Source organism: Macaca fascicularis, chromosome 20 (assembly GCF_037993035.2).
Source record: "Macaca fascicularis isolate 582-1 chromosome 20, T2T-MFA8v1.1".
NCBI classification, from domain to species: Eukaryota; Metazoa; Chordata; class Mammalia; order Primates; family Cercopithecidae; genus Macaca; species Macaca fascicularis.
In genome coordinates this window covers 64097345-64110395 of record NC_088394.1, presented here as the reverse complement: position 1 = coordinate 64110395, position 13051 = coordinate 64097345, and the positions used below count along the sequence as shown (strand labels likewise).

At 45.4% G+C, this 13051-nt stretch overlaps 1 protein-coding gene across 36 annotated transcripts in view; it reads right to left on the bottom strand.

Annotated features, from left to right (window-relative positions):
* The window catches only part of DUS2 (dihydrouridine synthase 2), a 59466-nt gene that overhangs the window by 25146 nt on the left and 21269 nt on the right, over positions 1-13051 (bottom strand). For 30 of the 36 annotated variants that reach the window (XR_012429081.1, XR_012429075.1, XR_012429070.1 and 27 more), the window contains 3 exons: positions 6835-6880; positions 2468-2559; positions 1595-1638 (listed from right to left, as the gene is read on the bottom strand). Coding sequence is in view for 19 of the 36 variants with exons in the window: in XM_074027472.1 (XP_073883573.1) it covers positions 1595-1638; positions 2468-2559; positions 6835-6880 (182 nt within the window). In the remaining 17 variants the exon portion in view is untranslated. Of the gene's footprint in view, positions 1-1594; positions 1639-2467; positions 2560-6834; positions 6881-8113; positions 8215-13051 lie in introns of all 36 variants that reach the window. The other 6 variants (XR_012429083.1, XR_012429084.1, XM_074027477.1 and 3 more) reach the window with 2 other exon arrangements.

Genomic DNA, 13051 nt, shown 5'->3' with positions numbered 1-13051 from the left:
GGCCTGTGCTCATGAACCTCTTACCCTGTCCCTGACCCTATGAAACACACCAACCCCCAATGACAGAAGCTAAAAAATGGGAAAGAAATACATCCCTAAAATGTGCACCTGCCTCATCTGAGCAGAAATCCAGAGAAAAGATATAACGTGTGCACACATTTACAAAGGGCTAGATGCAGAGGACTTTGCTACTTTGGAGTTGTATCAGATAACTCAGATGGGCACACTGAACTTGGCTGAAATAGTAAAAGTCATTTGTCAATGCAGAAAAGTGACATGAGCCTAAGAGCCCTTTCCCAGACGACAGCTTCTGGTGGAAGTTCTAGCACTGTCTGGTATGTATTAGGTTGGTGCAAAAGTAACTGTGTTTTTTTCCACTGAAAGTAATGGCAAAAACCGCAATTACTTTTGCATCAACCTAAATATTAATACATGTTAATAGTCCGTGATCAGCAGCAATAACTGCCTGAGTTCCCTCTCACTCTCTTTGTAATGATAACAATAGCTAACACTTACTAAGATCTCATTATGTACCACATGCTGCAAAGACATTTACATACATTACTTCATTTACCTTTCCCTATGTCAGAGGTTGGTAGCACTATTTTATAGGTGAGAAAACTAGGTTCTCATTAAGGTTAAGTAACTTATCTCAGGTCACACAGTTAACAAGTAGCAAAATCAGAATTCCAAACCAGATCTGTCTTAACTTCAAAACCTATCACAAACTATAGCGCACTCTCCTGCCTTTGTTTTTGTTTTTGAGACAGGGTCTCACTCTGTTCCCTAGGCTGGAGTCCAGTGGCACAATGGAGGCTCACTGCAGCCTGGGCCCAAGTGATCCTTGCACGTCAGCCTTCCAAGTAGCTGGGACCACTGGCATGCACCACCTTTTCTGTAGAGATGAGGTCTGCCTGTGTTCCCCAGGCTTCCTGTCTTTGTTAATTCAGGAAGCAATATGTCTTACCTATACTTTGATACTTAAAGCTTTAGGACTCATAGTCATTGGGGTCCCTGGAAAGGGAGTTTCATGAATAACTACAAAAATACAGCTCCCCACAATACGCATAGAGGGTCTCTGAGATCTAGGGCACTGAGGGTACACATGAGTTCCAGGCCAGCCCTTGGATGCCACAAACAGAAGGAAACCAGACACTCTTTTTTTTTTTTAAGACGGAGTCTTGCTCTGTCACCAGGCTGGAGTGCAGTGGTGCAATCTCAGCTCACTGCAACCTCTGCCTCCCGGGTTCAAGAGATTCTCCTGCCTCAGCCTCGTGAGCAACTGGGACTACAGGTGTGTACCACCACACCCGGCTAATTTTTGTAATTTTAGTAGAGACAGGGTTTCACCATGTTGGCCAGGATGGTCTTGATCTCTTGACCTCATGATCCACCTGCCTTGGCCTCCCAAAGTGCTGGGATTACAGGTATGAGTCACCGTGCCTGGCCGGAAACCAGACACTATTAACCTGGAAATAGAACGTAATGGGCTAGGAGGCAGAAGGGTGGGTCAACTCCAAAGTCACCAGGACATTAAACCCTCACAGCTCAAAGGAGAGGCAAAGGCAGTGCTAAAGACGGAGGAAGAACTTACACAAGCCTGGCCACAGCAAGGGCTCGCTCTGCGTCTGAAGTCCCCTGGGAACACAAGAGGCTGCATCAACCACTGCCCTGATACAGATACACATGCACTGACAAACACACCCATGCAGCACACACATACACACACACACCCCACACACCAATAACAGAGTCAGGCTGGCTTTCTCTTAAACAGCCAGCCCACTAGACTAGCTTGCTGCCAGCAGAAAAAGGTGGACTTGGAAGGTTGAGAAAATGTTATCAATACTATAATTACACCCAAACATATAAAAAACTTGAAAACATTTTATAGTGACCATTCAAACACTCACCATTTAGATTCTACAATTAACATTTTGCTAGATTTGCTTTATCACATGGTTACCCATTATTATCAATTTTTTAGAAACCTAAACATCATTCAGGATGTTTCTGAAAAAGTACCAAGAAATTCCCAAAGTGACAGAAGAGCACCATAGAGTCATCACAACTCAAATACAAATCTTAACTACTCTTGAAAAATCCTAATTTCTTTCTATGAGAAATATATATACACTACATAAAAACAAAGACTATGATCTGAGTAATCAATGCTAGGGATTAAAACAATAGAGAAATCATGCCAAACAGACAATTCCTACAAGTAAGTAAATTAAATTTGAGACTAGAGGCATACATGACTGTGATAGTTTGATTTCCATAAACCGTCTCCAATAGTGTAATTACTCATGACTGGCTCTTTGGAAAACATTAAAGCGGATCTTCAGGAAGCCATCGTTGTGCAATGTACCCCAGGTATTCAACACTGGCCTGGCACAGGGCATGAGTTGGGAAATCCCAGGGGATGGTGAGACTCGGGAGGGTATGCAGCAATGGCATCTCTCACCATCTGGAAGACCACCCTGTTCTGCTCTCTTTCACAGGTGCGGAAGACAACTCGATCATCAGGGGCGACAAAGTCCACTGTGCTGAGCACCTCTGCAAGAAAACACAAACACATAGCGTCACTCAATGAAGATGCAAATTCAACCCTAGCCTAAGTCCTGGAAGAAAACACGGCCAGAGTATAAGCTTGGAGGGGAAAGAGATCCTAAATGTATACCATTCTTACCAAAAATAACTATGCACATGGGAGGCTTCTGTGATGATGACAATGGTCTATTTCCTGACCTGGGTGATGGTTGTTCGTTTTGCAATTACTTGTTCAACTGCATGTTTGTGTTTAATGCACTTTTTCCGAATGGTGGTTAACATTTTGCTGTGTTTAAAATGTTAAAACAGGGGCCGGGCGCGGTGGCTCAAGCCTGTAATCCCAGCACTTTGGGAGGCCGAGACGGGCGGATCACGAGGTCAGGAGATCGAGACCATCCTGGTTAACACGGTGAAACCCCGTCTCTACTAAAAAATACAAAAAACTAGCCGGGCGAGGTGGCGGGCGCCTGTAGTCCCAGCTACTCGGGAGGCTGAGGCAGGAGAATGGCGTGAACCCGGGAGGCGGAGCTTGCAGTGAGCTGAGATCCGGCCACTGCACTCCAGCCTGGGTGACAGAGCGAGACTCCGTCTCAAAAAAAAAAAAAAAAAAAAAAAAGAAAATGTTAAAACAGGGCCGGCTATGGTGGCTCACACCTGTAATCCCAGCACTTTGGGAGGCCGCGGTGGGCAGATCATGAGGTCAAGAGTTTGAGACCAGCCTGGCCAACATGGTGAAACCCCGTCTCTACTAAGAATACAAAAATAAGCCGGACGTGGTAGGGCGTGCCTGTAATCCCAGCTACTCGGAAGGCTGAGGCAGGAGAATCTTGAACCCGGGAGGCAGAGGCTGCAGTGAGCCAAGATTGCGCCATTGCACTCCAGCCTGGGGGACAGAGCAAGACTCCGTCTTGGGGGAAAAAAAAAGTTGAAACAAAATGTACATACGTAGCAGTAGCTCACGCCTGTAATCCCAGCACTTTGGGAGGCCAAGGCAGGTGGATCACGTGAGGTTAGGAGTTCAAGACCAGCCTAGCCAACATGGCAAAACCCCATCTCTACTAAAAATACAAAAAATTGCTGGGCATGGTGGAGGGTGCCTGTAATACCAGCTACTCAAGAGGCTGAGGCAGGAGAATTGCTTGAACCTGGGAGGCAGAGGTTGCAGTGAGCTGAGATTGTGCCACTGCACTCCAGCCTGAGCAACAGAGGGAAGCTCTGTCTCAAAAAAAAAAATGTTTGTCTGTTTCAGTTTTGGCCCAAATTTTCCCAGAAAACATCACTCTGAAGTTCAGCAAATTTACTATTTACTTACAGTGAGACAGGTGCTGCTAGTGGAAGGTTACTATATAACAATCAGTCTCCTATACTATTCATAGTTGCATATTTGCAAATGTGCCTATTTGCTAACATTTATTCGTGACCCCAAAATCAATACTTGTGATGTTTTCATGGTCATCCAACGACAAGAACAGAGTGGTGAAAGTTTTGAGTTGCCCGTTGTGCATGTTCCCAGCTGAGGTCAAACAAGGTGATGCTCTGTCTTCTCCCTTCAGCTCTCATACTGTCAACAAGTGGCCCTTTTGTGGTATATTTCATGCCACATTTCTGCATGTTTATGCTTTTTGTTGGTGATCTCACTGTTTAAAATGGTCCCAAGTGGCCAGGTGCGGTGGCTCACACCTGTAATCCCAGCACTTTGGTAGGCCAAGGCAGGTGGGTTACCTGAGGTCAGGGAGTTCGAAACCACCCTGGGCAACATGGTAAAACTCAGTCTCTACTGAAACACACACACAAAAAATTAGCTGGGTGTGGTGGTGCATACCTGTAGTCCCAATTACTTGGAAGGCTGAGGCACAAGTATCTCTTGAGCTGGGAAGGCGGAGTTGCAGTGAGCCAAGATCGCACCACTGCACTCTAGTTTGGACTACAGAGTGAGACTGCATCTCAAAAAAAATAAAATAAAATGGTCCCAACCATACTGCTGAAATGCTGTCTAATGTTCCTAAGCACAAGAAGACTGTCATGGGCCTTACGGAGAAAATATACATCTTGAATAAGCTTTGTTTAGGCCTGAAATTATAGCACAATTACCCATGTTAGGGAGTTCAATGTTAGCGAATCAATGGTATATATTAAATAATATGCCTTTAAACAGAAACACATGGCTGGTGTGATGGCTCAGTCCTGTAATCCCAGTATTTTGGGAGGCTGAGGCAGGGGGATCACTTGAGACCAGGAGTTTGAGACCAGCTGGGGAACACAGCAAGAACCCCATCTCTACAAAAAATTTAAAAATTGGCTGGGCATGAAGGTGTGCACCTGAAGTCCTAGCTACTTGGAAGGCTGAGGCAGGATGATCATTTGAGCCCAGGAGTTTGAGGCTGCGGTGATCTATGCTCACACCACTACACTCCAGCCAGGGCAATAGAGTGAGACCTGGTCACAAAAAAGAAACCAAACAAAAACAAAGAAACACATAACAAAAGTTATGGACTGACGAGTTGATGAAAGTATGACCAGAGGTTTGCACAAACCTAAACCTTTGTTTCCCCCAGGGTCAGTGGTTCAGTATCTGCTCATCTGATGTTTAAAGCAACTTTACAGAAACAACAACTGTGCATAATGAGAAGCAACTGTATTTTATCTGTCAGCTTCCTAAAGAAGCTCCACAAATAGTTGCTACCATTATTACCTTTCAAAGATCACTAGACATGAAAAAGACTGAACATGGCAGATGGGAGAATATGCCTACCTCAAAGCCTGTCTTTAGAAATAAATGAGATCTTTGACGCACTTAAAGCATTTCCATACATGGACGGTGTTATTATCAGCCCAGCACTAAACAGATGAGAAGGTTTTTAGGGTGGGGTAAAGGCGTGACATGTTGAGAGAGGTAATCAAAGTATCACTGACAGAGACAGCTCATGACTGGCAGTAAGATGTGTGAGAGAAGAACCACAAAATCTTTGTGTGTTTATAATGCAACTCTGTTTATAACAGCAAAACACTGGGAACCCCTGTTAGGGCTCTGGTAAAATCAATTCTGTCATAGTTGCCCCTAGGTACTGACATGGGCAAATGACCTAGTAGATAAGCAAATGGCAAAACAACATGTGTTGTATGATCTCATGGGGTGGAGAGATAGATGATATAGATATAGATACAGATACATTTTTTTCTCCTTATCTTTGACCTAGAAGAGGGATAAACATATCATATTTTGTACACACACATTATTTACTATATGTATAGAAAAACATACATTATTTCTCTTTCTGATTACCTCTTTAGGTAGAGGATTATGGAGGATTTTCATTTTCTAGGTTATACAGATCTGTAATATTGAATTTTTTATCACACAGAAAAAAATATATACATTTAAAACAATTCAGCCAGGTGTGGCAGCTCACACCTGTAATCCCAGCACTTTGGGAGGCCAAGGCAGGTGGATCATGAGGTCAGGAGTTCAAGACCAGACTGGCCACCATGGTGAAACCCCTTCTCTACTAAAAATACAAAAATTAGCTGGGTGTGGTGGCATGCCCCTGTAATCCCAGCAACTTGGGAGGCTGAGGCAGGAGAATTGCTTGAACCTGGGAGGCAGAGGTTGCAGTGAACCAAGACTGTGCCATTGCACTCCAGCCTAGGCCATAGAGGGAGATCCCATCTCAAAAAAAAAAAAAAAAGGATTCCACGAGCATATACACATGTATCAAAAACCTCAAGGAATATACCACAACTCTAATCAAAGCAGAATCAGCCTCATCAATAAAGTATCAGCAAAACTACAATTCATCACAATCATATTTGCACAGAGCACAGGGTGTCCACAGCACTTACATGTACCTTATCTTATTTGGTCCTCACTCCAACCCTATGATTTCAGTAAAGCAAAGACTATGATTTCATTTTACAGATAAAGTAACTGAGGCAGACAGAGGTCATATGGCCTGCCCAAGGTCACACACCTAGCAAGTGGCCAAGCCAGGGCCAATGCTAAAGCCATCCTGACTCCAAAGCTCCTAGAGTTCCTCCTATGCTATGATACATGGTGATTTCTATGCCAGCAAGCCTGTGAGTGAAAGGCACTCTTAGCCCGTTTCACATCAGGCTTTTTGTCATGGCCTCTGGAGATCAGTGACTGCTCTCAAGGGAGCATCTGATCTACAAAATTACTCAATGAAGCCAGGCAAGACACTTTCACCCCAGGCAAGGGCAGTGGCAGTGCTGCTTGAGCCCAGCAGGGCACATGCATCAGTCTGAAGCCAGATCTGTACTCACCATTGACAACTCTCTTGCACTGAATCATCTTGAGGTCGATCAGCTCCTGCAGAGGAATCAGAGGACGCTTGTCAGTCCTGAATATGTAGGCTCTGGGCATGAAGGATTTTCATCACACACCCAATGAGGATCGCTTGGCCAGTCGCCCTACTACCAACAATAAACCACAGCTTTTGGGACATGTAGTGCTATCCTCCCCACCCAAGTATGGCAAGCAGGAGCCAGAGTGAGCTACCCTAAATTAGCTGCTCTTCCCAGGAAACTTGGAGATGTTTGGAGCCTAGAATGAATGAACCACTTAGCCAGAAAGACGATAATCATCCAGGATGTAGTCACCTGGAAATTTTTCTCACCTACTGGTCTCAGCAGAAGTTCACCCCATCAAAGAATATCCCACCTATCCCTAAGCAAAGGGCAGGCATTGAAGGGCTCCTAAGAAACATCCAAGAACAAAACTGGAACCAGTGAATAGAAGCAAAGGGAGGAAGATCTGAGATGAACACAGGAAAGAAAAGTCTAAAACCTCTATCCAACATGGGTCACACTATGTGGAAATGAAAAGGGTGAGGTGCTCAACTCTGGAGATACTCAAACAGACTCAGGAAAGAAAGAAAAAGGGGGGTTTCTTCAAAATCACATCACAAAAATGGAGGAAAATCTCCTATCTGCCGGAGCACTGAGATTCTCTAATTCTTTTTTTTTTTTTTTTTTTTTGAGACGGAGTCTCGCTCTGTAGCCCAGGCTAGAGTGCAGTGGCCAGATCTCAGCTCACTGCAAGCTCCGCCTCCCGGGTTCACGCCATTCTCCGGCCTCAGCCTCCCGAGTAGCTGGGACTACAGGCGCCCACCACCTCGCCCGGCTAGTTTTTTGTATTTCTTAGTAGAGACGGGGTTTCACCGTGTTAGCCAGGATGGTCTTGATCTCCTGACCTCGTGATCCACCCATCTCGGCCTCCCAAAGTGCTGGGATTACAGGCTTGAGCCACCGCGCCCGGCCTGAGATTCTCTAATTCTTAATTGGAGACAAGACTGTTCTGCTTTGCTCTATCATAATCTCAGCACACACCTGTCACACTGCCCAGAAGTTCATGCCCATGGATTCTGGGGGTCCAGAAAAGAAAAGAAGAGGCACTCACTCCTAGTACTAACCCCCACACTGACTCCCTGTGAGCCCCAGCAGGTCACAACCCCAGCCAGGTGGGCACAATGACCTCCTACTCACTCATGGGAGTACCTAGGGACAATGGCGAAAGAATCCCCATAGTGTCCATGGGACTTACCCCAGCATACCCACCATCAGGTTAAGAAATGCTCTAGGTGTTTCTGTGGCCATTCTCTCCATGCAGTATTCAGGTCATCAAATATCTGATGCCCACTAGGCCTGAACAAACAAATCACCACAACCAAGCAGTTCGGATATGGTTGACATCCAACCCCCAAAAATCAGTGTGGCATCCCAAGGGATGGGCAGAGCCCAACTCAGAGCCCCGGTAGCCAGTGATCCTAGTTGCAGGGACAGGCAACAAGGCAAGTGGACAAGTAGGAAGGACTGAATGGCCTGTGCTTATAAAAATAAATTCAGTAGCCAAACTGAGCTTTGGTAGGGAGTGGAACAGGAAAAAGTAAGACATGTATCACATCAAAGATTGGGAAGTTTATTGGTTCCAAGTATTTACAGAAATCTCTGTCCAAACATTAGCTAACAATTAAGCTAACCCAGGAGAACTTTATAGGCCACACATGGCAAAGAACACAGGCCTTACAAAATTAGTTCAGAATAGTCACTAAGCAAACAAACAACAACAAACTCTGGCCAGACATGATGGCTCACGTCTGTAATCCCTACACTTTAGAAAACTGAAGCGGGAGGATTGCTTGAGCTCAGGAGTTCAAGACCAGCCTGGGCAACAAAGTGAGACCTTGTCTCTACAAAAAATTTTTAAAACAGCTGGGCATGGTGGCATGTGCCTGTGGTCCCAGCTACATGGGATGCTGAGGCAGGAGAATCGCTTAAGCCCAGATGGTCAAGGTTGCAGTGAGCTGTCATTGTGCCACTGCATACCACCCTGGCCAACAGAGTGACACCTGTCTTTTTTTTTTTTTTTTTTTTTTGAGACAGAGTCTCGCTCTGTCGCCCGGGCTGGAGTGCAGTGGCCGGATCTCAGCTCACTGCAAGCTCCGCCTCCCGGGTTTACGCCATTCTCCTGCCTCAGCCTCCCGAGTAGCTGGGACTACAGGCGCCCGCCACCTCGCCCGGTAGAGACGGGGTTTCACCGTATTAGCCAGGATGGTCTCGATCTTCTGACCTCGTGATCCTCCCGTCTCGGCCTCCCAAAGTGCTGGGATTACAGGCTTGAGCCACCGCGCCTGGCCGACACCTGTCTTAAAAAGAAAACACACTGGGCACAGTGGCTCATGTCTAATCCCAGCACTCTGGGAGGCCGAGGCAGGCAGCTCACTTGAGGTCAGGAGTTCAAGACCACCCTGGCCAACATGGTGAAACCCCATCTCTACTAAAATACGAAAATTAGCTGGCCATGGTGGTAATCCCAGCTACTCAGGAGGCTGAGGCAGGCTAATTACTTGAACCCGGGAGGCAGAGGTTGCAGTGAGCTGAGATCACGCCACTGCACTCCAGCCTGGGCGACAGTGCAAGACTCCATCTCGCGAAAAAACAACAACAACAACAACAAAAATACTTTGTTATTTGAGAATATCTACAAAACTGACAAACTCTTAGCTAGACTACCAGTGGAAAAAAAGAGAGAAGACTCAAATTATTAAAATCAGAATGAGAGAGGCCAGGCGCGGTGGCTCACGCCTGTAATCCCATCACTTTGGGAGGCTGAGGTGGGCGGATCATGAGGTCAGGAGTTCAAGGCCAGCCTGGCCAACATGGTGAAACCCCATCTCTACTAAAAATACAAAAATTAGCTGGGTGTGGTGGCGTGTGCCTGTAATCCCAGCTACTTGGGAGGCTGAGGCAGGAGAATCGCTTGAACCCAGGAGGCGGAGGTTGTAGTGAGCCGAGATGGCGCCACTGCACTCCAGCCTGGCAACAGAGCAAGATCTCATCTCAAAAATAAATAAATAAATAAAATCAGAATGAGAGAGAAAACATTACTTCTGATCTTAAAGAAATAAAAAGGATTATAAGGAAATAATATAAACCATTGTATGCCAAAAAAATTAGATAACCTACATGAAATGGACACACACTACTGAATCTGACTGAAGAAATAAAAAATGGGAACAGACCTAAAACAAGAAATTAAGGCTGGGCACAGTTGGCTTATGCCAACAAAAATTAGCCAAGCGTGGTGGCACGGGCCTGTAATCCCAGCTACTGGGGAGGCTGAGACAGCAGAATTGCTTGAACCCGGGAGGCGGAGGCTACAGTGAGCTGAAATCATGCCACTGCACTCCAGCCTGGGCAACAGAGGGAGACTCCGTTTCAAAAAAAAAAAAAAAAAAAATGAATGAAATCATGTACTTTACAGCAATATAGATGCAGCTGGCGACCATTATCCTAAGCAAATTAATACAGAAACAAACCCAAATAACATATGTTCTCACTTATAAGCGGGAGCTAAGCATTGGGTACACACGAACATAAAGATGGGAACAACAGATACTGGAGACTTCGGAAGGCAGGAAGCAGAGAGGGGGCAAGCGATGAAAAACATCCTATTGGGTATTATGTTCACTATCTGGGTGACAGGATCAATAGAAGCCCAAAGCTTCAGCATCACACATGGTGCCCTTGTAACAAATCCTCATATACACCCCTGAACCTAAAATTTTGAAAATAAGAGTAAATTTTAAAATTAAAAAGTTTCCCAGGCCAGGGACTGTGGCTCACGCCTGTAATCCTAGCACTTCAGGAGGCCAAGGAGGGCGGATCACCTGAGGTCAGGAGTTCAAGACCAGCCTGGCCAACATGATGAAACCCCGTCTCTATTAAAAATACAAAAATCAGCCAGGTGTGGTGGTGGGCACCTGTAATCCCAGCTACTCAGGAGGCTGAGGCAGGAAAATCGCATGAACTTGGGAGGCGGAGGTTGCAGTAAGACGAGATCACACCACTGAACTCCCGCCTGCTGGGCAACAAAGTGAGACTCCATCTCAAAAAAATTTTTAAAAATAAAGTTTCCCACAAAGAAAAACTCAGGACCAAATGCCTTACTGGTAAATTCTACCAAATGATTAAAGGACCAGTCCTGCACAAACTCTTCCAAATAACAGAAAAAGAGGTAACACTTTCTTTTTTTTGAAACAGAGTCTCACTCTGTCACCCAGGCTGGGGTGCAGCAGCTCAATCTCAGCTCACTGCAATCTCTGCCTCCCAGAATCAAAAAATTCTCCTGCCTCAGCCTCCGAAGTATCTGGGATTACAGGTGTGCACTACCACGCCCAGCTAATCTTTTCTTGTATTTTTAGTACAGTCAGGGTTTCACCATGTTGGCCAGGCTGTTCTCGAATTCCTGACCTCGTGATCCACCCACCTTCGCCTCCCAAAGTGCTGGAATTACGGGTGTGAGCCACTGCACCCAGCTGACACTTTCAAACTCATTAGTTGAGGCCAACATTTCCCTGGTACCAAAACCAAAGGCATCACAAGAAAAGAAATATAATAATCAATATTTCTCATAAAGACCAAAAACAAAAAATCCATAACAAAATACTAGCAAGCCAAGTCCAGCAACACATAAAAAGATTCTATACCATGACCAAGTAGGATTTATCCCTGGTTGGTGTAAAACCCAAAAATCAACTGATATAATGCACCATATCAATGGAATAAAAAGCAAAAACCACATGATCTTCTCAATAAACACAAAAATTTTCTGACAAAATCCAACACCCTTTCATGATAAAAACACTCAACAAACTAGGAATAGAAAAAAACTTTCTTTACTTGCTGAAGGCATCTATGAAAAACCCACAGCTAACAACATATTAAATGATGAAAAACAAAGCTTTCCCCCTAAGAACAGGAACTAAACAAGTATATCTACTCTTGTCACTTATAATCTACATTATATTGAAAGTTCCAGGACGGGCACAGTGGTTCATGCCTGTAATCCCAGCACTTTGAGAGGCCAAGGCAGTGGATCACCTGAGCTCAGGAGTTCAAGACCAGCCTGACTAACATCGTGAAACTCTGTATCTACTAAAAATACAAAAATTAGCCGAGCATAGTGGTGCATGCCTATAATCCCAGCTACTCAGGAATCTGAGGCAGGAGAATCACTTGAACCCAGGAGGCGGAGGTTGCAGTAAGCCGAGATCATGCCATTGCACTCCAGTCCACGCCTGGGCAACAAGAGCAAAACTCCGTCTCAAAAAAAAAAAGAAAAGAAAGTTCCAGGCCGGGTGCGGTGGCTCAAGCCTGTAATCCCAGCACTTTGGGAGGCCGAGACGGGCGGATCACGAGGTCAGGAGTTCGAGACCATCCTGGCTAACAAGGTGAAACCCCATCTCAACTAAAAAATACAAAAAATAACTAGCCGGGCGAGGTGATGGGCGCCTGTAGTCCCAGCTACTCGGGAGGCTGAGGCAGGAGAATGGCGTAAACCCGGGAGGCGGAGCTTGCAGTGAGCTGAGATCCGGCCACTGCATCCCAGCCTGGGCGACAGAGCGAGACTCCCTCTCAAAAAAAAAAAAAAAAAAAAAAAAGAAAGTTCCAGCCAGGACAATTAAGCAGAAAAATAAAATAAAATAAAAGGCATTCATATTAGAAAGGAAAAAGTAAAACTATATTTGCAGATGATTTGATCTTTTTCTTGCTTTTTTTTTAAGACGGAGTTTCGCACTTGTTGCCTAGGCTGGAGTGCAGTGGCACGATCTCGGCTCACTGCAACCTCTGCCTCCTGGATTCAAGCGATTCTCTTGCCTCAGCCTCCCTAGTAGCTGGGATTACAGGCGTCCACCACCATGCCTGGCTAATTTTTTGTATTTTTTTTTAGTAGAGACGGGGTTTCATCATGTTGGCCAGGCTGGTCTGAAACTCCCAACCACAGGTGATCCACCCACCTCAGCTTCCCAAAGTGCTGGGATTACAGGTGTGAGCCACCACGCCGGGCCGATGTGATCTTGTATATAGAAAGCCTATGGAAGTTTCCCCCACCCATACAGACACTAGAGACACAGAGAGACAGAAAGAGAAAATACATGCTAATAAGCAAGTTCAGCAAGGTCAAGGACACAAGATCAAT